Source organism: Dermacentor variabilis, chromosome 9 (genome assembly GCF_050947875.1).
Source record: "Dermacentor variabilis isolate Ectoservices chromosome 9, ASM5094787v1, whole genome shotgun sequence".
NCBI classification, from domain to species: domain Eukaryota; kingdom Metazoa; phylum Arthropoda; class Arachnida; order Ixodida; family Ixodidae; genus Dermacentor; species Dermacentor variabilis.
Window position 1 is genome coordinate 24,701,513 of NC_134576.1, and position 25,217 is coordinate 24,726,729.

The window sequence follows — 25,217 nt, forward strand, 5'->3', positions numbered from 1 at the left end:
AGTGCAGCAAGCAATCCAGAAGAAGGAGGGTGAATCTCGCGCCACAGGCAGCACCAGCAGCAGCGGCGGCAACAGGAGTGTTGGCAGCGGCAGCAGCAGCAAGCGGCTGCGGGAACCTTACCGCGACCAGGTCACCACCGAGCTCTCAACATCGCCGCTTATCCGGCGGAACCTTCTCGACATTTCTGACTTTGATGAGGCGAGTGGTGGCAGTTATGCATCAGTAATCTCGTGAACTTATTTTACTCACTGCTTTTTACGAAAGGCAGAAAAAAAAATGTCGCTTGTGAGCAAACCAGACGAAAAGCATAAGATTCAATATTTGTTAATCAGGATGTCTACCAGCCGGAAAAACCGAGAATTCTCAGGGATTTTGAATAGTCTGGAAATACTCAGGGAACTCGAGGAATTTGTGCTTCTATCAGGGAGAATAAGCTGTAATTCTATTCAAAGTGAACGAAAGTCGCGGAAATGCTGGCTGAGTAACAGAGCGGAATCGTAACGAATCGTCTTTGACGCCATGTCGTCGGCTGGAGGAGTTGTCATGCAACGACCAACTTACCGGACACCCGATAATTTTGACAAATTCGCGGCACTACCACGTACCCCGGGCCGTAGAGTCAATGTTTAAAGCGCAACTCGGGCGTTTTTTTAACCATGTCATGGCATTGACAGACCTGTCACTGGTAAGGTGGTTCAATTTGCTTAGAAATTCAGCAATAATTTTCAAGAAACAATAAACGAGATACCGAAACTAAAACAGGTAGCTGCTTCACGTGACGTCACGATGAGTCACTGGTGTCAGATCCTACACTGTGTGGGGATGCGTGACTCTCACGCCTCCCCTGAGATCTAGTTTTCCCGCATGGCTCGTCTCCTGCAGGGCGGCTTCGCCCGCCGCGTGGCCTGGCGCCCGCGGCGGTCGGGTGGTACAAGCGCGGTGCGAGAGATGGCGCGAGCGTGGCGCCGCTGCGGGGTTACTCGGGCGTCGGGAGACAAGGCGCTCGGGCTGTTGGGTTCGAGACAGGAAGCGGGACGGCCGTGCCGCACGTGCAGCGACCCTCTTGCCCGGCGGGTCGGCGCGCGGCGGGGACGTATCCCGCGTGCGCGCCGACCCATGCTTCTGCGAGACCGCCTCGCGTGGCCGCCCTCGAACGCGCCACGATTCGCGTGACCATACACGCGAACGACCAGGCCTTGGGATCCAGCATGGGGCGAACATATTCGCTCGCTTCCGGTCGCGGTGAGTCAGACTTCTAGATTTGTCGCGCGCCCATCGGCATGTTTTGTGGATAGCAACTCGGCTAGCAGGCATTGATTTATGAAAGGTGCAATAAATGCCCTTGTGATTGTTTGCACTACTGTGTTGTCGTTCCTTTGTCCCAAGAGTACGGGTGTGAGAGACCCCACAACTGCCATAATGTAAACACGCAGGAGGTGTGCTAAACACTCAGTACACGTGGCGCTAACGCCAAAGAAGCGAAGCTGATGATGTCTCCTGACGACACAGGGAGCTTTTACAGAGTTTCCGAACTAGACAGCGGCGATTCAAGTGACGATTTCAGTGACAGTGGCGGCGTAGTCTCTGACGTCACAAACACAGGGTGGCCAGTAGGAAGTCATGAGTCGGGAACGCAACTAATCTTTAAAATTTAGTTTTAGGAAAACTAAATGCCTTGTAGCCATATATAGCACAGAAAATCAGAAGAAGAAAGAGAAGATATATTCAAAATTTTATTAGTATCAGTGGACATCGGAAGATTGCCGGAGTTGCCCTTTATAATTTCGGATGCAACAACCCTTTGCCGTCTGAGTTTCCGGACTTTTTGCTGTGACTGCCGGTCCGAAAGTACATTAATCAAAGCCACCACCGCCGCCATTTTGATTACGTCGCCGTTTCGAACCGGCGCTCTCTCACGCAGATGTGCTGACAGCCGTAGCCACCGCCGCAACGCCAGGCCTAGCTGCTTCGACATTCGCTATTAAGCTTCTTGCCGTTCGGCGCCGCGTTTTTCATTGAAATGATTCGCCGCTGTCAGCAATAGCAGCGGCTCCGCCTTGTGGTCCTCGTGATTGGCTTCGAAGCTCGGAAAGCACGGCGCGTTACATAATGCCGGTTCCCAAAAGTCAGCTTCACCTCAATACAGTAGTGTTACGCGGTGAAGCATACGCAAAAGTATTGCGGTGAAACATAACGAGTGTGGGAAGAGGCAATTGTCACGGGACACACAGTATGTACCCCTTAGTTATACATACGTGCACCCGCCATCTTCTGTCACAGCACTAGTACCGATATGCCTAATAAAGCAGGCCTTCAGAAATTTTCGGACGTGCTTGTGGCGATTGAGCCTTTAAGGGCAGTAAAGGGCATGCGTTAACTTTTTCGAACTGCCTGAATTTTCAGATGTTTTCGCGGCCCCTACGGAGTAAAAAAAATCAGATGTTGACTGTACATTTGACCAAGATGATGCTTGAAATGGTCCGTGGGGCGAACGCGCGGTGGAAGGAGGAATAGAACAGGAACAATGAATGCATCAAGGAATGAACTGAAAAGTAAGCGTGCCACGGCTTCTTTGATGGAGCTTGAGCTTAAGAAACATTGTTGGCTGACGCCGAGATGAAGGTGTCCCTCGTCCAAACCAAAGTAAACTCTTTAAAGCTGTGAAACCCAACACTGAGGCTTTGTGCGCAGGCTGAGAGTATGCCAGGACAGTTAAGGTTGACTTACCAGCTGTTGAGAGAGAATCTCACTTTTGACAAAGTTCTGGCCTCATGCCGAGGAACTTGCTATCAGTTGATAGAAATAGCTCATATTCTAAAATATTTGCTTCTGTATGCGTTTGCCGCTTGTGCAAAGAGTGGGCTTACCGAGACGGCATGGCACCATGTAAACTGTCTTACCGCGCATTTAGTATTGGAGGTTGCGTAATCTAGAGTTTCGCTGACCCGTTGGAGCGAGAGGCAGAGGAAGCATTCGCTCCCCGCTGCCAGCGCTTTTCCTGATAGCGTCGTCCCAGTGCGGGTGATGCTATCGGGGTGGAATGCACGTGAAAGCGTGTCTGGCTTCACTTAACTCGTACCGCCGAGAAGATATCGTTGATGTATGTGTCATGAAACCGTATCATTCGTCGCCGCGGCTCCCAAATTTATCAAAATGAGTTGTTGTCTCATTTAGATTTGCTTTTTTCGATTGCCCGATAATTCGGAAAGTTCTGCGGCCTCTTTCCCTATTAGAAAAGTTGATCGGCGACTGTACCTACTTGCATAAAATGTCGAATTTCAATAGAACGAAATTTTTATATAACGAAGCAAATTGCCGATTTTACTTCATTTGTTATATCGAGGTTTAACTGTACTTAATATACTGGGAGTAACCTCTGGTTATTCAACATGTAGGTCTGGGATAAAATGGCAATTTTTTCTCACCATGATTCATGGCCATAGAGGATATTGGGCCCACTATAGGGCCTGCATTATTATATGCATAAACATACAAATAAACAAAGAACTAAATCACTGAATAATTGAGTAACTAATTAACTTTCTACCGATTAAGCTTAAGGACCATGTTTCAGTTGCAGATTTCAAGTCTTCTTGTACATAAAGCATCACCATTCCCTAGAAAATTTGTGCCAACCGCCGGTCTCCAAGATATATGGGCCGAAAATGCACTACGAAATGCATTACTGTTGCACTCAGTGTTTTTCTTGTATTGTGGAAAAGCGTGCATTTAGAACCCTTTCGTTAAGAAAGATTTGTGAGGTGGTTGACCTTTCATTTAGTTCACACCCCACAGCTTCCATATAAAGCATTGCAGAATTCCTTCAAGGCTTCCTTAGCAACTTTGGGGTGCACTGATAGTGGGATGGCTAGCATTGCACTTTTTTATTCATAACCTATGAATATAGATATCTATGCGTAAACTCTTATGTCATGTTTCTTTCAATTTCCTTGAGTTTCCTGTATAGTTATTTCATTTATAACCACATCTTAACCTTCAGTACATGTTTATGTGGTCACCTTATCCACATGTACCACAGTACTTGCCCCTGTGAGTCAATGATGCGGTGCATTTTTCATTCATTTCTTGTTGATTATGTTGTATCCAGTTGTTCTTTGCATGCCTTTAAGTTTTGCCATAGCAGTTGATAGGGTTTGAAGTTGTTGCTGTGTGATGGCTTGAGATTGGGAGGCCAGTAATTGGGCACATTCTCGAGTCCTAGTTGAACATATTTATTTTTATTTTATTTATGTATACTGCAACCCTCAGTTGGGGTTTTAGAAGAGTGGAGTTACATTTGTTGGGGTTTGCAAGTTGGCAAACAACTAACAGTAAAAGAAATGCATAGAAAGGAAGTACGTAATTTGGCAATGTAAACACAATGATGTGTCAGAACCAAACACAGGGGCATATAAAAAGCATAGTGTGACATGCGAGACAAGTCACTGCTGCAGTTGTACAGCAAAAAAGGTTTAAGGATGGTTCTGAAACGACTCCTTTAGTAAGTTTATTCCATTCAGTTATTGTCGGTATTGTCCTAGAAAAAAAAAAGAATACTTAAAAGTTATTTCGAGTGGAAAGAGGAGTTATGGTCAAGGCGTGTCTCTGCCTTATGGCATATCCTGTAGAAAAAGAAAGCATCTGCAATATGTCTACCTTTAACTAACTGAAACAAAAATTTTTCTCAAAACACGATTTCTTTGCGTTAGCATTGGGAGGTTGGCTTTTGCTAATAATGATGTGATCGAAGTTCGCCCAAAGCTGTTATAAATAAACCTCCCTGCTCTCTTTTGCATTTTTTCAATTTGGTTAACATGTTTCTGAGTGTATGGGTACCAAATTATAGATGCGTAATCTAAAGTTGGCTGAACAATTGCCTTAAACACATAAGGCGAACAGCGGGAGTAGAAAGTTCGAGAGCTTGTCTTAGATAAAAGAGTTTATAGTTAGATGAGCTATCGTATCATATATCATACTTAAATGGTGGTCTTTGAGCTACCTCTTTATTAATCATAGACTTCTGAACATTCCATGGCACATTGATATGGTTCCTGGGCATTAATTCAGCTTCTGTTCATTTTCCTCCTTCTTTGTATGCTTGGATTCAACACTTGCTTCGTGGTTAGGATGCATTTGGTGCTGTGTTCTGTCAGCAGTGTTACATCCAAGGCACTTGCATTTCTTGTACTTTTCTGAAATGTTGTACATGTGCATTATAATCTAATCACCCTGAAGCTCTCCTGGGCCGCTATTTTGTAGCGATGCCTTATGCCTTATTCTTTGCTATTCTTATCATCCACCACACACGGCCGCCTGATCCAGTTGATAATGTGGGCAGACCGTCGCTCTGACCACTGGCCAAGCGCGGAAAGCCTGAAAAAGCATAGTATCGGAGAAGGCATCGCTACAAAATACCAGCTCTGGGCTACCTTCTGGCATGAAAGCATTGCATTTTGTTGCTGTTTTATCTTGTTCACTGCAGAATTGTGCCTCCACTGTAGGGCACTCACATTTATCTCTCAGTGACCATGTGATTTGCTGATTTCCCCTTCCAGCTGATTCATTTAAGCATGACTACTGCCCCTTATCAACCACCATTTGGTATCTTGTACCAAAGCACCAAGTTTGTGAAGGAAGTGTACGTAGATCCTACATAAAGCCTTTGGGTAGCCTTTATGTGTGTGCACCTAACATTGTTAAAATGTGAGATGGATTTCATGAGAACCAACACGCTTCCAAGTGATTTTAAGTGGTGTCTGTACATTTCTTTGCAGGTTGAAGCAGCCTTTTCCTCAATGATGGAAGACGGTTCTTCTTCCCAGGAGGTCCTCTCCACACCTTTTTCCGCGCAAGAGGAGAATCATGTTGACAACGACTATGACCCGAAAGATTTTGTTGTGCACAGGTAAGCCCTCCCGACCTGCTGAGGCTACCATAGGTGCTCATGTATAATCCCCACTTTTTTTTTTAAATGGCACTCGGGTGTGGGTCACAAGTCAGGCCTGTAGCTAGACATTTAACAAGCCATGTAGCGCCACTGTGACTACTGTGTAGAATAATGCAACAACTGGTGACAAGTTATGAACATTTCATGTAACCTTAATCACCGCTTTTACCCTCATCACTGTTGGAGAAGCCCAGCTCATGGGCTCACTCCCAAAGCTGATAATCCTCTGTGCCGTCCATGGCATTTGATATTCTTCTGACTATGAAGCTCTTTGCAATGGTGCCCGCCGACAACAAATGCCATGCATTCACAATCCATATGCACGCATGCTGAAGAGACGCCATCCTTGGTTGCACTGTCAAAGTTTTTTCATGGCTGCCCACTGCCATCCACTCGGAGTAGCACTGCTGAAATTCTATCTCTGATGACAAAATTGAAGCCTGACAGATAAGAAAAATCTGAAAAATAGGCAATGCTATTTTCTTTGAAAGCAAACAAAAATGGCCTCCTATAAACGAGGGAAGTCTGGTCACCACCTGATGCTTGAGTGGGTGGTTACATAATAGCATAATAGCCAGAAAATTGGGATAAAAACAGATTGAAACGCAGACGTCGAGTAGCTGCTGCACACTTGTCAAGCCACCTGGCATCACGGGCAAGTCCATTTGGGAGTCGGCCGGCCAGCTTTCACTCTGTCTGTTAGGTGCCCTGTAAAGCTGTTGAGAACAAGGGCTTTGCACTGTAGTAGGCCTCCTTGTTGGTTCTGTCGCACTGTTTTCAACCAGTTTACGACCAACATTTCAGGCATCCATTCCTTTTGTTAAACCTGGCCCATGACACCTTGGGAGAATGTCCCTCTTGGCAAAGTTTTTGTGTTAAATACATTGTAGGGTGGAAGCTTCCTTTTATCGGTGGTGGTAGAAAACATCACTGTGCACCTTTGCTGTTCGGCGCCATTCATGCACACAGAGACACTTCTTGCACCTTTGGCTTCAAGTGTGCAATTTTCTGGCACGTTGAACCAGGCAGGGGTGTGGTCAACATTGCCAATCTGTGACAGATCGTACTAGTGCTCCCTCCAAAGCGTGTTGACAAAGCGATGGAGTTGCACTATTTGGTCCTTGTACTCGGCTGGCAGCTTCTGGCACAATGTCGCTCGACGGGGAATGGAGAGGTGGTGCCGGTTCATAAAACACCGAAGCCAACCCCTACTTGCTTTAAAGTCCACAGGTGAAATGTCCATGTGCCAAGTGATAGCAGTTGCTTTTGTGCGGATCAGTTCTGTCGACACCACGTAGCCGTTTCTCCTAATGGTGCGAACATAGTCAACAAGGTTCTCCTCAAGTTTTTCTGAAACTTGCATTGCTTCCTACAGAAAGCCTTTCGGGTTCGAGTGGCCTCGCTGAGGTCTTGCATTTGCAGGCACCAACAGCGCACACACTTTTCGTAGACATCGAACTTGCGCCCAGCCACCCATTTACCGTGTTCTTCAGCATACTTTACAACTTGAAGTTCAGCATAGCACCCATAGTTTGTGCTTTGCCTATTGCTTTCACTATTTCGCGTTTGCAAGCACACGGCCTGCTACATGACACTAGAGTGACGCGGCGCACACAACACAACAGACCGCAAGCAGTGCACATACTTCCATCCATGCACAAGATAACAAAGACCAAATGGCACTGGCAAGCCGCCGTGAAAAACGGAAGACAGAAGTATCGTAAGAGTCATGTCACGCAACGGTGATGATCACAATGTGTGGCGAATGGCAGAAACTAGCTGCCGCCATCTTGTACCATTTCACGGGACTAGGGCCTCGGTGACAGACAAAACTTTGGTTTTAGGTGCATTTATCATTTCTTTTTTCACATTTTCCATCAAAAAGTAGTGATTGTGGGTTACACATGAGGGCGGCTTATACGCAAGTGAATGCGTTATTGTCATGTTAGAATAAAAGCAGGTCGGAGTACACTCGGCAGGCATTCTCCAGTCATGAATCATTCTCAGGCCATGTCTTGAGCACATGTGAGGCATTCTCAGCACATTTGAAAGCTCATCCCTGTTGTAGCTTACTAACTAGCCCAGCATTGCATTCTACCTGTATCTAATATTGTTAAAACATTATCCTATATCCAAAGCGATATTGTTTGTGACAGTTTACTGGCATCCCTGTAAAGCGTATGCATAGACTCCCTTTAAGACAAACTTGAAGGGACCATGAAAATTTGTTCCTCTTATCAGAAAAATAATTAGCAACCTGACCAATTGCATCCAAATATCTTACTTCAACATGGCAAATGAACTAGACTTTAAAACGAGGGGGGGGGGGTAGTAACGACATAAAAATAATTTATTTAGCTGAACTTAATAGAAAACTGTTTCAAGTGCTACTCTTGTTGCTTGGTTTCATCCAGTCCGTGGTAAATCAGTGAGCAGCCACAAACGATGTCATCTCGCCTAATCACTAAGCCCGAGGGGCCTTGAGCCACCCCTCGAGCTTGATGAAATAACACAGTCTACGCTTAGCATACACTGCTGTGTATGCTAAGTTTTGCTCAGCCAAGTTTTGCTGTCATACATGGTGCGTGGAGCTAGAAAGCGGATCACAGTCACCTTTCTCTCAAACTCTCTCTTTTCAACAGAAGGCCCTGTCCTCACTCTCTTTTAGACGTGCCATTTTGTCATTGGACGGGCTGTTTCATCATTCCCTGAGACGGCTGCTATTGGCCGATAGCTGACGTCAAACTGCGGTCAGCTACATGGCGTAGATACCGCGGCCACCGCAGGGTGCCACCACAAGTCTACTAGCTATAAGCGCACTGCAGCTCTCTAAGGGCAGTGGCGTTTGGCTTACGTTTAGCGCGTCATAGGCACCAAAGGTGGAAGTCGTGGCATCTATCTTAACATCCAAAATGAAACTTGAACTGCGCGCCAAGGTGAAAATTAGAAGGCGGAGTGTTGTGGGCACACCCCACTGTACAGGGCATTGAAGAAGGAACGGGAGCACAGTGGAGGCTCTGTTTGTTTGCCAATAACTCCGCTTCTTCTGAATGCATTGAAGTACCTTTTGCAAAAAGGTAGCCACAAAGAAATATGGAATGACCTATTTTCACTTCAAATGCCTTTCTCCACTTCGATAAAAAGTGGTTCAAGGCTCTTAAATATCCTTCTGTGCCTCGTGCTGCTGGAAAAAGTTCACTAGGAGTTAAAGCAGGCATCTGCTGCCTCACTGGTCATCAGTGCAGGCTCCATCCAAGCTGGCGAAAGTATGAAGGGGCGCGTTGAGCACGCAGCAAGGCAACAGAACCTAGAGGAGTCTCTATAGTCGGATACAACTTTAGAAAAAAGCGGAGGCCCCGCCCAGATGACCGAAGCGCGGCAGCCAATTGCTTCCGCGACTAAAGTAGTCCCACTCGAAAAATTGTGCTCCTGAAACATGTAATTCTCGGTATAAATAAAGACTTTTGTATTTTGATGACTGGTTTAGTAGAGCGCTTATATGCTACAGCACATGCCGGATAGCGACAGAAAAATAGCCCCATGCGTGCATTCTACAACGCTGCCCGTCGTCTGCTCTTTAGCTTCATTGCAAGTGACAAAAGTAGAGAGAGCAGCTCTGCAAGGCTTTTGCGCTTGTTCACATGCACACGGCGTATCTACTACTCGTTTTCCAAGCTCAAAATGAATCAGTTGCTATTGAGAAAGGACTTGTATAAAACAATGCATTTATCACAACCATTACAAACCTGGGGCGAGAATACGGTTGAGGCAATAAGGTACAAAAATGCTTCATTCATCGTTTTAAATAAATGCTCTTGGTTTTAAATTGCATAAAATTTATATTTCTTAGTTTTGTGTTTTCACAATTTCACAGCACGCATTCTATAGCTTGCGCGTGCAGTGAGCACTGGTGGACAGCAATCAATCGACGGTGCTACACAACGCTCGGCTATCTCACTGCTGACAATGATCGTTCACGCTAAGTTGACGGCGACAAATCTTTCAGTTGAAGTCTTCTTCTGCAAATATTTTCTGTTGAGACACTCGTAAGTTTGTTTCATGCGTGCACACTTTTCCGATTTCTTCTGCGAATGGTTTTGCTCCATCACTGCACCCCATCCGACGAAAAATGCAGCGACAAAGTACACGAATAACACACCCGCCGCTAACAGTAGGCACCAGTCTTTGGAAAACTTTTCTCGTCGTAACTTCACTCGGGAGTGAAATAAAGCAACATGGAACAAACACGCAGGATGTGTGTTCGTAGCAGTCGCCGCGGTATCCTGTTTTCAGTCAAAGCGTAGCGCAGTGCCACCGATGCTTGCTGCAATGTTCCTTCACTGGATCATGGCTCAAAATAAACGCACGCGGCACGAATGCAGCATTGTATGCTCGCAGTAATATTTCCGGCATGATAGACCATCACAAACAGTTCTGGAATTCACTCTGACGAGGGGCTAAAGCACAGAGCTGACGTAACCTCGCCCAGTCCGAAGCATGGGCAGCCATCTTCTCCCCTCGGCGGGGTCACCGGCTGTCCGGCTCATGACGTTAGTCCAGAGCGTGCGCCCATTGGTGGATGCTCGTGTGCCTCCGCCTCGGAGGAGTAAACACCCCCTTTTTCAAAAGTTGTAAACGACTATAGGTGACATCGAGAAGGAGAAACAAGGTAAAGCTTTGCAGAGGAGGAAGGTAGGCAGAGGCATACTGGGGTTGACCTCCTCTGGCAGTTGCTACAGGTGTCATTTGCGATACGGACGTACCAGGTTTGTCTCATGATAATATTGACCACACACGCCGTACGCTGTGTGTGTGCGCGAAAGCATGCCACAGTGAGCTGATGATGGCGGCTCAACCTCACGTGCTCAAAGGAGGAAAGGGAGGGCGTATTGTAGAGTGCTCTTCTAACCCTACTAACATCACCAACGAATGACACTACTTATCATTTGTCCATTCTATTGTTCCCTTGGCCGGTATAAAATGCGCGGCAATAAAGCAAGCAGACGTTCCCATCTGCGAGTATGTGACATGCGGTGCTACTTCATTCACTACATGGGGGGTGCCATCATTTATATACGGCCGCCGGGAGCACTCCATCTTCCATTGTGCACATGGCACTGAGAAGGGGAGGGAGGGGGTGTTGTACTTCAGCTGCCTGTGGCCATGCGGGCTTTTATCTTAAATGCGATCTGCTTTGAGGACTGCTACCGGAATACGGACCTCTTCTTGAGACGACCAGGAAGATCGTTACCAAGTCAACAACCATAATGGCAGCACCAGCGTCCCCATCATGCTTCAACAACCAAGGGAGCCACCTACCTTCCATGGAGCTTAGTCGTAGGATCCAAAAACCTGGCTCGAGACTTTCTAAAGGCTCTCGGTCTTTAATACCTGGACCTCTGAGGACAAGCTGCGCCATGTGTACTTCTTGGAAGGTGCCGTGAGGACATGGTTCGAGAACCGGGAGTCCCACCCTTACAACCTGGGACCTGTTCTGCAGTAACTTTTGACCTTCACGAGCATCGTCTGGAAAGAAAGGGCCAAAGTTCTATAGAAAGCCCGAGGGCAGCTACCTAACGTGAATGTGGCCATTTTTACAAAAGAAATGATCTCGTCTGTTTCACAACGCCGACCCAGAAATTCCCGAGGAGAAGAAGATCCACCTACTCATGCATGGTGGGAAGGAAGAACTTTTCGGCAGAATGGTATGAAACTCACCGAAGACCATCGGAGAGTTTCTTCGTGAGGCAACCAACATCAAGGAAACACTGGAAATGCGGAACTGCCAATTCAGCCAGCGCACGAACTCAACAAATTACGCCAGAGTTAAATCACTGGCCACTGACAACCTGCATGAGACCATCAGAGCAGTTATGCAGGAGCAACTTCAGAGGTTGTTCCCTTCATCACAGCCTCAAGTGGCTTCGATTGCCGAAGTTGTACGTGAGGAGCTTCAACCATCACTAATAGTCCCTGAATCGCTGCAGCCTCAGCCGCAAGCAATGACCTACGCCGCTGTCACCAGCCATCGAAGTCCCCCTCTGCGACCGCGCCAGGGCCCTGTAACGCTGCAATTCCATTGTCCACTGCTGCCGCCGCCAGCATACCTGTCGCCCAGTGCAGCGCGACGAAGACGGACATTTGGCGAGCCCTCAACCTCCGCCCACTCTGCATCACTGCAGAGAAGCAGCTTCAGCCAGGAGTTCAAGCACATCAACAAGGGCACGACAATCGCGTACATCGAGGAAATTATGGAAACCTGCAATGCGTTTGTCTTCTCGGATTCTGCCACATCTACCCCGACGACTATAGTTGCCGAACCAGACCTCGACATAAATTCAAGTCTCTCCATGAGTAAGCAGCAACAGCTCAGAAGTCTTCTCCGACGATACAAAGACTGCTTTTCTATGTCATCGAGAATTCGACAAACACCAGTCACAAAGCATCGCATAATAACTGAAGAGTGCGCTCGACCACTCTGCCAGAGCCCTTACCAAGTTTCGACGCGAGAATGTGATGCTATTAGGCAACAAGTCGACGAAATTCTGCGCGACGACATCGTCCAGCCGTCAAAAAGCCTGTGGGCATCTCCTGTAGTCTTGGTGAAGAAAAAGGACGGAACCCTATGTTTCTGCGTCGACTGAACAAGATCATGAAGAAGGACGTATACCCCCTCCCACGGATAGACAACGCATTGGATCAGCTCTGGAACGCCAAATACTTCTCGTCGATGGGCCTCAAATCTGGCTACTGGCAAATAGAAGTCAATGAAAGAGATCGCGAAAAGACCGCGTTCATCACGCCAGGCGGCCTGTATGAGTTAAAGCTTAGGCCATTTGGACTGTGCTCAGCGCCTGCAACATTCCAGCTCATGATGGACACGGCTTTAGCAGGATTGAAGTGGCAGACCTGTCTTGTTTACTTGGATGACGTCGTCATCTTCACCGGAAATTTCGACGATCACCTTAGGCAGCTTGCGACAGTATTAAAGGCCATCAAGTCATCAGGGCTCACTCTGAAGCCAGAAAAGTGTAGCTTCGCTTACGATGAGCTTCTGTTCCTAGGCCACGTCATCAGCAAATCTGGAGTCCGCCCCAACCCGTAGAAGACAGCTGCAATCGCAAATGTCCCACAGCCCATCGACAAGAAGGCAGTGCATAGATTTCTTGCCATGTGTGCCTACTACAGGCACTTTGTCAAGGATTTTTCACACATCGCTGAGCCGCTGGCACATCTAACCAAATGTTACGTCGAGTTCAAGTAGGAAATGCCGCAGGCCAATGCATTTCTATGCATTTCAATGCATTTCAGTGGCAACTGCATGCATCTTTCTCAAACGATGCATGCAGTCGCTACTGGTACTTGCGCACTTCGACGAGGTTGCCGATACCGAAATCCACGCTGACACCAGTAGCCTAGGCCTCGGTGTCGTCCTAGTGCAGAGGAAAGACGGACTTGAATGGGTGATAGCTTATGCTAGCCGGTCGCTGTCAAAAGTGGAAGTGTCACGGCTTCTCACCCATTCGCCGTCGGTGCAAAGTCATCGACGGGGTATACAAGCCGGTTGGTCGTTCCACACTGACGCGAACACAACGAAGGAGTCAGAGTCGGGAGAAATAGAGAAAAAGATATTTATCGAATGACAACGGTACACAAATTAAAAGAAACACAAAAACACTAACACCCATGCACTTAATGTTGATCAATGATGAAAACGAAAGAAATACAACGAACAGTTAACGGTGGATACAAAATTGACACAACACAAAATACACTTAACTGTGGTCAACTAAACAGAGTTCAAAAGAAAACAAACGATGGCATACGCATGGCCGGGCAGCAGCAGCAAGACCATAAAGCATGGAATCGATGGCAGTACTTTCCCGAAGAACGCTGGCAAGCCGATTTCATAGCGGTGGATGAGATTGCTGTGCTGTGTTTCCTGGGAGTCTAGGTCTGATATATTCCCTCTAGCAGGTTAAGCGAACTTGAGGGAAACTACCGTGCGCTTCACTGCAGACGTTGGTTTGTTGTCTCAAACTTCAACTAGTCCCTCAGAGCTCAGATGCGGCTCGGCGGCCCAGGCGATACTGGATGGCACTAGCTCCTCGACGCTTCTCAGCAGATTATACGCTCATCTTTTAGACTGCCTAGAAGCCAAGCTAGACCGAGCTTTAGGCCGAGCTAGCTCAGTCTAAAACCTGCATTTACAGTCAAACCCACTTATAACAATACCGCTTTTAACAATATACCGGATATAGCAATGGACAGCCGCGGCACCGTCACCTTTGCAGTGTGTTCTATGGTAAAATAAACCGCTTATAACAACGCTATCATACTAGATTGTCGGTTATAACAATTTAATGTAGTCATTTAGAGCCAACCCTCACAGAAAAAAAACGCGCAAACGCAGCGACCACGCCGGCCAAACTACTCCGTCAAAAGCGCGCGCATGTATGCGGAGCCGCCCGCACAGGGACGACGAGAAGCTCACGTGACGACGCATGCGAGGAGAATGGGGTGAGCAGGAGAAAAGACGGACGCTTTCCTCTGGGCAGAGTAGGAGAGGGAAGGAAGGCATTTCTTTTGTTGCTTTTGTATCGGCGCGCGGGGAGCAGTCCATTCTGAGGGTGTGCCGCTCATTGAAAACGCGTCACGGCAGTTGAGTGTGGGCTGCCCCATCTTTCCCATTCTCCTTGGTTCCTGCTCCACCAGTTGCCCGTGTTTCGAAGGCAGCGTACAGTGTCAAAGCACGTGCGTTGCCAGCGAGGTTTTCGTAATCTGCCATCACCGGCCTTGGTCCTACTGGTTCTGCAAGCCCATCGGATGCCCCCCAGAGTTCAACGATGGAGGATTCTCCTTCAGGAAGCGCGGCCAGTGTGGCTCAACTGGATCAAGTGCCGCAGAAGAGATGCAGCAGGAAGGCAGGAAGGTGGCGTTGGTCCTTGATAACTGTACTGCACACCAGACTGCCCAGAAGCTGTCGCATGTGAAAATTTTTTTCCTGCCGCCGAACACGACTGCAGGCTTGCTGCCCATGGACACAGGCGTGATTGCATGCTTCAAGGCATTATATCGCCTACGTGTGTTGAGCAGGCTTGCTCTTAACCTGGACATTGCTGTGCGTGAATGCCGACCCGCTCCAGACTTTAAAATTTCGCTTCTGATGGCTGTCCAATTCATTTTTGGGGCATGGGCAGAAGTCAGCTCCTCCACCGTCATGAATTGCTTCCGAAAAGCGGACTTTGCCGGGGATATCAGTGATGCGGAGTATCGCAAAACTACTGCCGATGGAGCCATTACAGAACTTTGGTCTACGGTGCGTGGTGATGACGGCGACGCGGAGGCGCTTCAAGAATTCTTCAAGAATTCAAGTCGCGACAAACGAAGAATTGACTGACGAGGCGATCGTTGCAGCAGTCACCAGCGCGGAAGACGATGACAGCAGCGACGACGAAGATGAACCAGAACCTGTACAAGTTGTGTCTCAACAGGAGGCCTCAAGAATGATCGATTCCCTGCGGGACTTCATTTTTGCAAAAAACCTTTCGTTCGGACATGTTCAACATTTGGATGCCCTCCAGAAAGACATCGGCAAGATTGCCGCGAAGCAGTCGAAACTCGCCGATTGCGGGTTTGTTTCCGCAAAGAAGTGAGAAGTGCAAGCTATTTTGCCCTCATTAAATGCTCTTAGGTATTCATGTTTTCTTTGTTTTTTTGGGGGGGCGCTAAGGGATTTTCAAGCTGAGAGGCAGCCGCGGCAACCTTCTCGTATTTTTTACAAGGCCCCTTTCGGGACCACCAAAACGATGCCTCGGCGAAGCTGGCATGTCACTTGCCGTCTGTGACCCCTCTTTGCAGTTGTTATGCTTTTTTTCGTGCAACCCGTTTATAACGATTATCGGTTATAACAATGAAATTTTCATGGCACTTGAACATTGTTATAAGTGGACTCGACTGTAAATAACTTCTCCTGTCCCTATGGCAGATATTGGTTGCAATCCATCAAGTTGACCCATTTGTATGACGGCTCCTCCGAAGACCTTGGCCATGCCCATTTTAATTAGGGACGAAGGAACGGGTGATTCCCTCCTGCCGGTAGAGGTCGCGCACTTGTATTGCACCGCAGACACCCACACACACTCTTGAGTCTGTGGCGGACCTGTATTGACCGTCCACAAACACAGAAAAAAACGACGCCAGCAGGCTATACGGCGCCATACCCTCTGACACAAATACATTGTCAGCAATTCATGGACACGGGATTGCACAGAGACACCACATATTTCGGGGCATTCACACCCCTGCCATCTTAGCAAGCTTCTCAATGTATGCGCGGGGCAGAGAATACACAGATGTTCTTACAAAAAGCTGTCAGGGCGTCACGGTCGCACCAACAACAAAAAAGAATAATCTCTAAACCTGCCTTCGACTTTTTTCGGTCGCTTGCCCGAGTGGCCGGCAATACCCATCTTGCTCGCCGGTTCCTATTCCCATGAACCTTTGGCGCCCATTGATCGGTGCTTTGACGACTCGATTAATGTCGCACCGTGACAGGAAGGCAATTATTCTACGAATGAAAAGGAATGCCTCGCCATCATTTTGACTGCCGCAAAATTCCGCCCTTACCTATATGGCAGGGTATTCAAAGTCATCAGCAACCATCACGCGTTATGTTGGCTAGCGAATATAAAGAACTCTTCAGGATGGCTGATGCGGTGGAGCCTCAGACTGCAAGACTATAACATTACTGTAACCTACAAGTCAAGATGAAAACATTCTGATGTCAATTGCCTATCACGTGCCCCCATTGACCTGCTGCCGCAAGACAACGAGGATGACGACGCCTTCCTTGGAATAATAAGCGTGGAACACTTCGCTGAACAACAACGAGCAGACCTGGATCTAAAAAGCCTCGTTGAGTATTTGGAAGGGAACATCAACATTGTCCCTAGGGCATTTAATCGAGGATTATCTTCGTTCTTGCGTCAAAACAACCTACTTGTAAAGAAGAACTTCCAGTCCGCACCAACTTCCTGTTGTTCCCTCAGCACTGCATCCAGAAGTACTGCACGTCATACATGACGATCCCACTTCTGGACATCTCGGATTCTCCCGGACGCTATCGAGGATACAGGAAAGGTATTACGGGCCGCGCCTGACCAGTCACGTCACCTGTTACGTGGAGACATGCCAAGAGTGTCAGCGACTGAAGACGCCACCGACATAGCCAGCAGGATTACTACAGCTGATAAAGCCTCCTTCCTGACCATTTTAGCAGATCGGGATGGATTTGTTGGGACCCTTTCTGCCGTCAACAACCAGAGATAAGTGGATCGTCATGGCAACTGACTACTTCACCCGCTTTGCTGAAACGAAAGCTCTGCCGAAAGGTAGCGCAGCCAAAGTGGCGAAGTTCTTTGCCGAGAACATCCGGCTGTGTCATGGCGCCCCAGAAGTCCTCATCATCAACAGAGGAAGGGCCTTTACAGCAGAGGTCACCCAAACCATTGTCAAATGCAGTCAGACAAGCTACAGGACAAAAACTGCCTGCCTACCACCTGCAGACGAATGGTTTTACGGGGTGCCTGAATAAGAGCCTCGCCAATATGCTAGCAATGTACGTCGATGTGGAACACAAGACTTGGGATGCTGTCCTGCCATACATAATGTTCGTTTACAACACGGCGGTGCAAGAAACAACACAGATCACACCGTTCAAGCTGATTTACGGTAGGAACTCGACGACTCTCAATGCCATGCTGCCGCACGTCTCCAACAAAGAGAATCTTGATGTCGCCACCTATCTCCAGAGTGCTGAAGAAGCCCAGCAGCTCACCTGCCTGCAGATCAAGAACCAGCAGAGGACCAACAGCCGACACTACAATCTTCGACAATGCTACCTCGAGTACCAGCCCGCGACCGTGTTTGGGTTTGGAACCTGATACGCCAACAAGGACTCAGTGAGAAACTAGTGTGACGTTATTTCGGACCCTACAAGATCATCCGACGTGTTGGCGAACTCGACTATGAGTTTGTATCAGATGGCATTTCGTTATCACAGCAGCATCACAACCTGAAATAGTCCACGTTGTACGACTAGAGCCATTCTACCAGCACTAATGAACTTTGGGACTTTGTGTAGCTGACCTTTGGACTTTCTTTTTTGGGGCTGTTACTTTCGACTTTGTTTTTTTTATAAGTGTCCTTTTGTGTTTCGCTCTCCTGTTATGTTTGTAGCATCGGGACGATGCTTTTTGAGAGGGGGGCATTGACACATGGACTTGCTTATCTTTTTCGGTTGAGCACTTTTCACTGTCTAACAAATGTTATCGTACAGCGCAGGTCGCCCCTGCATGTATTGGAAGTTTCTAAAATGGCTCTGTCCACTGTCTGTTGTCACCGAACCTTGTGTAATCTGGTTTCATGTATGTGTGACGTGAATGGGGTAGAACTTTCTGGAAGACACGTGGGCACCAGTGATTACTCTGGAAACTTCGATGACTCATGTATGGAAGCCAATGCACTTGACTGGCAGATCAGATTTTTGACGATCGCTGACTGTTTTTGCCGCTATGACCGTTTTTATGAGTGTAGCCTGTTTTTGAGGGCACAAGTTCGCTCAATAAAACGCTAGTTTAGTCATTCCCAGTTCTGCTGCTTTCTTCACCGTCACTACTATGTGACAATACAAAAGGAGAATTCGTTTGTCTCGGCAACCACTGCACCAAATTTGACGAGTTTTGTTGCATTTAAAGAAAAACTTAAAATATAGTGACTGTTGGTTCCGAATTTTTGATTTAGGTCGTCAATTCTTTATTAAAAGTTGAAAAAAATATAAAATTTTCAGGAAACGAAATTATCTAGTTAACAACTTTGTACCGCATCAATGAAAAACAATATCGCAATTCTGTGAATTGCATCTAACAGTACATCTAAAGCGGACAAAATTGATATGTTACACATGAATCTCAGGAAATTTAGTAATATCAAAATACAGCTTTTGCAGAACCCATGTACACAATGTAACAAATTCACGTAAGATATAAAGTGACATGTCAAATTTGCCCGCTTTCAATCATCTAATGGGTGCCATTTACACAACCACGATATCTGTTGTTGATGCAGAGCTATTAATTTGTAAACTTACTGCTTCTATTTTTTCAAACTTTAGAATTCTTAAAAATCTTTTTAGCAATACTCAGGCCCTCAATCGAAATTCCGCTTCCAACAGTCACTAGAATTTAGCTTTCTCGCTCAAATGCAACAGATTTCATTAAAATTCATCCATAGGTTATGTCAGAAACACATTTTTGCATTTTACATGCATTTGAATAAGCCGCATCGGAGTTGGGCCCAAGCTAAAGCTTCCGAAGAGCATGTCTGAGGCAGTTTGTTTTAAGCGGATTTTTTTTGCCTTGAGTCTATGGGAAAACAAACAAACATTCCCATGTTGTTCGTTATATGCAAGAATTCAGCTTAACCGACTTTGTATTAACGAGAATGGACTGTAATTAGGGAGAGTGAGACTTGGTGGGCAACAAAGAAATTCAAGAGGAGGCTAAGGATCATGCAGTGAGTGACGCAACAGAAAAGGATAGGCATAGCATTATCAAACAGGAAGCATTATCAGTAGATACAGGTGGAGCTGATATTCTAGTTGAGAGTAAATGAAAAACAAGAAAATGCAGCAGATCCAGTGAGTTGGTATCTATATACAGCGAAGCTTTGTGTCAGTGCATAAAGAATCGAAACACGAGTTTGTGTTTATTGAACGTCCGCAAGAAGCGACACACAAGGCTTTGTTCAGGCATTGTAGAGAGGCTAATGCAGTGCCGCCACGGATGCGCGAAGGTGAGCTTTGTAGCTCTTTTCTTTTTCCTCCGCACGGTTGGTGCCACCGCTGCCGTGGATGCGTGGAGGTGAGCACGATCTGGTGGTGGTGCAAGAAACCCAGCAGGGGTGATGTCGCGCGCGTCCTTCGCAGTGATTGGTTAGCCTATTCGACTAGAGAATAGCCGTGCAGCACCCATGGTCATGAAAACCTGGCGATATTTACAAAGAAAAGCTTCACTTCTAAAAGCAAAGTTGGGCAACTCGTTAATGCCTACGGTAGCTAACCAAGGCTGCGATTTTGTAGCAGTGCCTTTTCCGAAGTTATTTCTTATCATGCTTTGTCAGCGGTCAGAGCCATGCTCCGCCTGCATTATCAATTCGATCAGCCAGGCTTTATTGGGGGATGATAAGAGTGGAGTAGAGTCGAGAGAAAGGCATCACTACGAAATTGTGACCCAGGAATCTGTTAGAGCGACAGACTGGGTACCAATAGAAGGGAAATGCACTTTAGAATGACACAGGATTAGGTAGGTTGATAACAGTGAAAAATAGTCAGCTGACGCAAGGCAAGGGTAACCTGAAATTTCTCAGGGATTTGTCCCGCAGTGGAACTTGATAATGAGAACTTTGTGGTAAATTTAAAACACTTGCCAGCACTTTGCTATGCTGGGCTTTATACGTAAAGTGTTTTGTGATCATTATTAGTTCTGTGGTAGAACACTGAGCAAGAAGTTGTTCAAAATATATAAATTGTAATTGTAAGAAAAAATTGAGTGAGCACTTGTTTAATAAATGTAACATGCTAATGGGATGAGTGAGAAGGTTATTTGATGCTTGCCAATCTGAAACTTAAATAAAACATTACACTTTGGTGCACTGCTCTCACACAAGGATAGCAGATGTAAAAAACAATTACATTGTAGTCATCCAGAGTGCTCTGAAACTTTGTAGGAAATAATTATAAATGAAAAGTTTTCAAACATCAGTGTCTATGGTTTTCATTTATTTGACATTTTTTTAATCACTGGATGTTTGTGTCGTTTTTCACTCGGCACCAAAAAAATATGATAAAAAGGCTAGCTGTGGGTTACATACAAAGCATGTGAACATAATTTTACGGCTGCAAACATAACTTGTATTTAGTTTTTATGGTGTTAACTTGATATGTAATCCTCTGCATGCTATTTTATATTGAAAAATGCCTAGAGGGACCCCTAAATAGCCTGCAAGCAAGTGTAAGCATTGTAAACAGTGGCTTAGGAACCACTGTCATAAAAGCACATATTTCGTAATGAACTGTATTGCAATATGATGGCACACAAACACAGGAATGGAGACACACACAAGCTGTCCACTTCCAACAGAATTCTTATTGAGAAAATAGGAACTTGAATAAAACCATTAACATACATGCATGCGCTCATTACAACAGCTATGCTGCTACATCGGGCTTCACAACAAATATCAACATAGGAAGTGACCGAGCCAACTGGAGCAAGTGTCGGAATGTTGTAACATCCTGCTCCCATGTGGCCACCTCCTGCATCATGTCATGAACGGCACAGTGACATCCCAGGAAACTAAACTGAAAGTGGCTGTGGAAAAGCTATTGTATCAAATTATTTAGGCTGCTCTGAGGCTATCCAGTATTCTTTTTCTTCAGGTGTTTTTAAGTCTGGGAACTTCATTTCAGTTAAGATATTATGTCAGTAGAACCGATTTCCATTAATTGGATCCTGACGAGATAGATGAAATTGGTCGAAATATCCGGTGGGTCCAATTAAACGAAAAACACAAAAGAAAAACGCCGAAGCATGCCATTGATTCACATAGCAATATTTGTCTTTTAGGTTGGCCTCGCCGCAATACAGCCATAATACGCAGTGAAGCATACCAAGTGGGGAAAGGTGCCACTTTTGTGGGACATAAAATGTGTTCTTTAATTTACCGATGCACATACGCCATCATCGGTCACACTAGGAGCGCTGAGACACCTAATAAGTTTACAAGCATGCGTTCAAGGTTTTAGGTAGACCTACATTTTTTTGTTGGCTCTTGTTGGCTAAGGCTCTTAGCGTCTTTTGTGTCCCTCGTGCATTGCCTAGATTTACATCCAACTACCTTGTTCATGTGCCGGTGCTGCCTACTGCCGAATTGTAATGCAGGGGACCGGGCTTATTGAAGCTGCAGTTAAGCAGCTTTTCCCCGCCACCCCTTTTCTCTTCTTGAGATGAATAAAGTTTGATTGATTGATAAACGTCTCCTCGACTTGGGAGTATGCTATTCTTCGTATGCTTCACTGCATAACAGAACACTAATTCAGTTTGACCTCCCAGCTTTTCTATTATAATAAATACCTCTCTCTCACTGCATAACATAGCTGTATTGCGGCAAAGCTGGCCAGTCAAGTTCAAGTTATTTGGTGAAGATCAATTTTGAGGTTGAAATAACGGATGTTTAGGCCAATAGAAATGTATGAGCTCCAGCCAGGAGTTTTGGTTGGGATTGAATTAACCAAGATATCTAATTAACGGATGACTGCTGTACTTCTTTAAGAAAAATGGGTAACTTCCATGCAAAATCAAACGTCAGCAAATGCAAGAATCTTGTCATTTGCAGTCGAGAAACGAAATCTCAGCTGGGCTTAGGTGCAAAGAGATCTTACTGGTTACTGCTTTTATTTAAGCTCATCTTTTCTTAATAAAAATTCAGTTGTAAGTGTTGTGTTTGTGTGTGCATCCTTTCTTCTGCATAACGTCAATACAATACAATACAATACAGTTGAATGTGGCATACCTCTCCCAACTCACTCAATTCCCTGTCTGAAACAGCTGCCGGTGCTTAAGTTGTAGACTTTGTTGTGCCAAGCGCACTGCTTTTTAGCTCCACAAAGTCCAATATGTTGTTTTTATAGGCTGAATTTGGCACTTCAAAATGCTAACTTAACCATGGGAAACAACACAAAATCCACAGTGGCATTTTTGACATGCTGGAGCAACATTGCAGTTATGAGGCACTTAGCAAATAAATTACTAAATAATAAAGGACTACACTAATTAACTTTAACTCAAATAAAATTTCATTGTTTTTCTAGTGCAATGTACTCTCCATGGTCAGAAATCAAGTCAATTGCATTATATTTCTCTTTGATGTGGGATGGTGGGTTGGAATTATGTGCAGAAACACGTTCATCACAAACGAAGACTATCACTCTGAGGACTCGACATTGCCTGGCAGCAGCCCTCAACCATTGGTGCGCGAAGCCTCCAGTGACGTGTCAGATGATGACGAGGGCGACTACCACCTGCGTTACGATGAAGACGAGGAGGAGATGCAGCAGCGTGGCTACGACTCGCGGCACCACTATGCCTTCTACCCAGAGGAGACTGAGCTTGAAGTCATTCCTGAGGAGGACGAGGACCATGCCAGCAACTCTGATTGCTCGGATCCAATGGGTAAGCACCCCCCCACCCCTCCCACCACCCCACCCCCGCTTTATGCACTGGTGGTGGTCGCCCATGGTCTATTGCATTCCGCTGCTGAGCTCAAGGTCATACATTCAAACTCTGCTGCAGCATCCTCATTTCGATGGGCGTTAAATGCAAAAACAGCTGTGTACTAAATGTGGATGCAAGGTGAACCCCAGCTGGTCATAATTAATCCCCCTATGCAGCGTGCTTCAACATCAAACTGTAGTTTTGGCAAGTAAAACTCCATAATTTAATAACTTCATAAAACGCACCCTTTGAGGGAATGGACAGGGATAGGCAACAGCTTGTTGATCTTCATGTACTTGTTTACTGATCTATTCATGTGGGGGAAAGAAATCTATTCATGTGCTATTGTAGCACAGTAGCAGTAAGGTATTTTTGTCAACCAACAAAATGTGATAATTTCAATTCACTGCTTTCAATACATTCTGTGCAGTGTCTTGTTTGCAGGACCAGTCAATTTCCAGCTTGTTTAAGGTGAGAGCTGTGAGAGTCAGTGTGCCTTTCACTAGGTCAAAAGGCATGTATGCACAGTATTGTGACATCAGTATTGCAGCCAGAATTTTAAAGCAATATCACTGTTGAGTGTGTTCCATCCGAAGGGCAGAGGCATGTGAGGCGAACAGGGTAACAATATGTCTGGCACATAGGTACTTCTTATTATTGCAAAGGTAGGCATGTACATTGGAGCCAATACCAGAACGAATGACATCCCATGTCGTATTTTTTTTTTTTCATTTTTCTACAAGGCAAGATTGATTACTGTGAAGCATGCACTGTAGAACTTCATTAATACAATCCCATTACCTACAATTGCCCCATGCCAACGTTTGCGATCGAGAACACAAAAATTACTCAACACAGCTATACTTATTTTTTACCAATTCATACGTTCCTGTAAAACACGGTCTTTCGGCACAAGCATTTAGTAGATCGGCAAACTGCGATCGCATGATACGTTTTCCAGCTGCTAGATCCCATGTAAACAAGAAAATGTGCAAGGCACTCGAGATCGAGAACAGTAGCCACCTGTCGCGGCCTCATCACTGCACTACTCGCCCACCTGTGTCACGTAAAAACGACGGCACGCACTCCGTTTATTATTTTAGTAGCAGCAAAGCTCCTCTCGGGTCACCTCGTGCAGCTTTCACAGCTATCGTCGCCAACCCCATTGCAATAAGCAATAATCTTCACTTATCTGTTTCACAGCGTGTGGGCCATAGTGCCGTTGGAAGCATACTGCACACATTTAATAGATGATAATCCAAATGTGCCACAATTCCCTGATGCAGGCAGTGCAAAGGGAGCGTCATGTATCGCTCTGGCGGCACAGTTGGCATCGTATTCTATTGTTGTCAATTAGCTCAATTCTTTTAGATTTCCTGTCACTGTCCATGGGGATACTCGACTCTCACGCGTCCCCAGATGTTGTTTTCCCAACATGGCTCTCGTGTCTCCTGTAATACGGCTTTTCCCCGTACCTAAGCGCTGCCACCAGTTTGTGTGGTTACAGCATATTTACGAGAGATGGCACAAGTGTTGTGCTGCTAATGCCACCTAATGGCGGGGTTGGTCAGGCATGGCAGGAAGTAGGCTTTTCCTCTTTGGCATGGGGTCGGTGAACGGTGTGGATGCTTTGCACGTGCGTCAACCTGCCTGTGGAAAGCCTAGGAGCGGGACACTGTATTGGACGAACACGCTTGTTCGAACTCTACACCGTTCGCATAACTACGCACATATGACTAAGCATTAGTGTCCGGCATGGGGCAAACATATTCGCTCGCTATCTGGTCATGGTGAATTGGACTTTCTCAATTTGTTGCGTGCCCATTGGCATAGTAATTTGGCTAGCAGGCATTAGTGTATGAAAGGTGCTATAAATGCCGTTATGATTGTTTGCACTACTGTGTTGTCGTTCCTTTGTGCCAGAAGCACGTGTGAG

General features: G+C 46.1%; 1 protein-coding gene across 4 annotated transcripts in view; it reads left to right on the plus strand.

Moving 5' to 3' along the window:
* LOC142592555 (uncharacterized) overlaps window positions 1-25,217 on the plus strand; it is a 415,001-nt gene that overhangs the window by 308,488 nt on the left and 81,296 nt on the right. For all 4 annotated transcript variants that reach the window (XM_075704064.1, XM_075704063.1, XM_075704065.1 and 1 more), the window contains 3 exons: window positions 8-199; window positions 5,776-5,906; window positions 22,965-23,239. In XM_075704064.1, coding sequence (XP_075560179.1) covers window positions 8-199; window positions 5,776-5,906; window positions 22,965-23,239 — 598 coding nt within the window. The remainder of the gene's footprint in view (window positions 1-7; window positions 200-5,775; window positions 5,907-22,964; window positions 23,240-25,217) is intronic.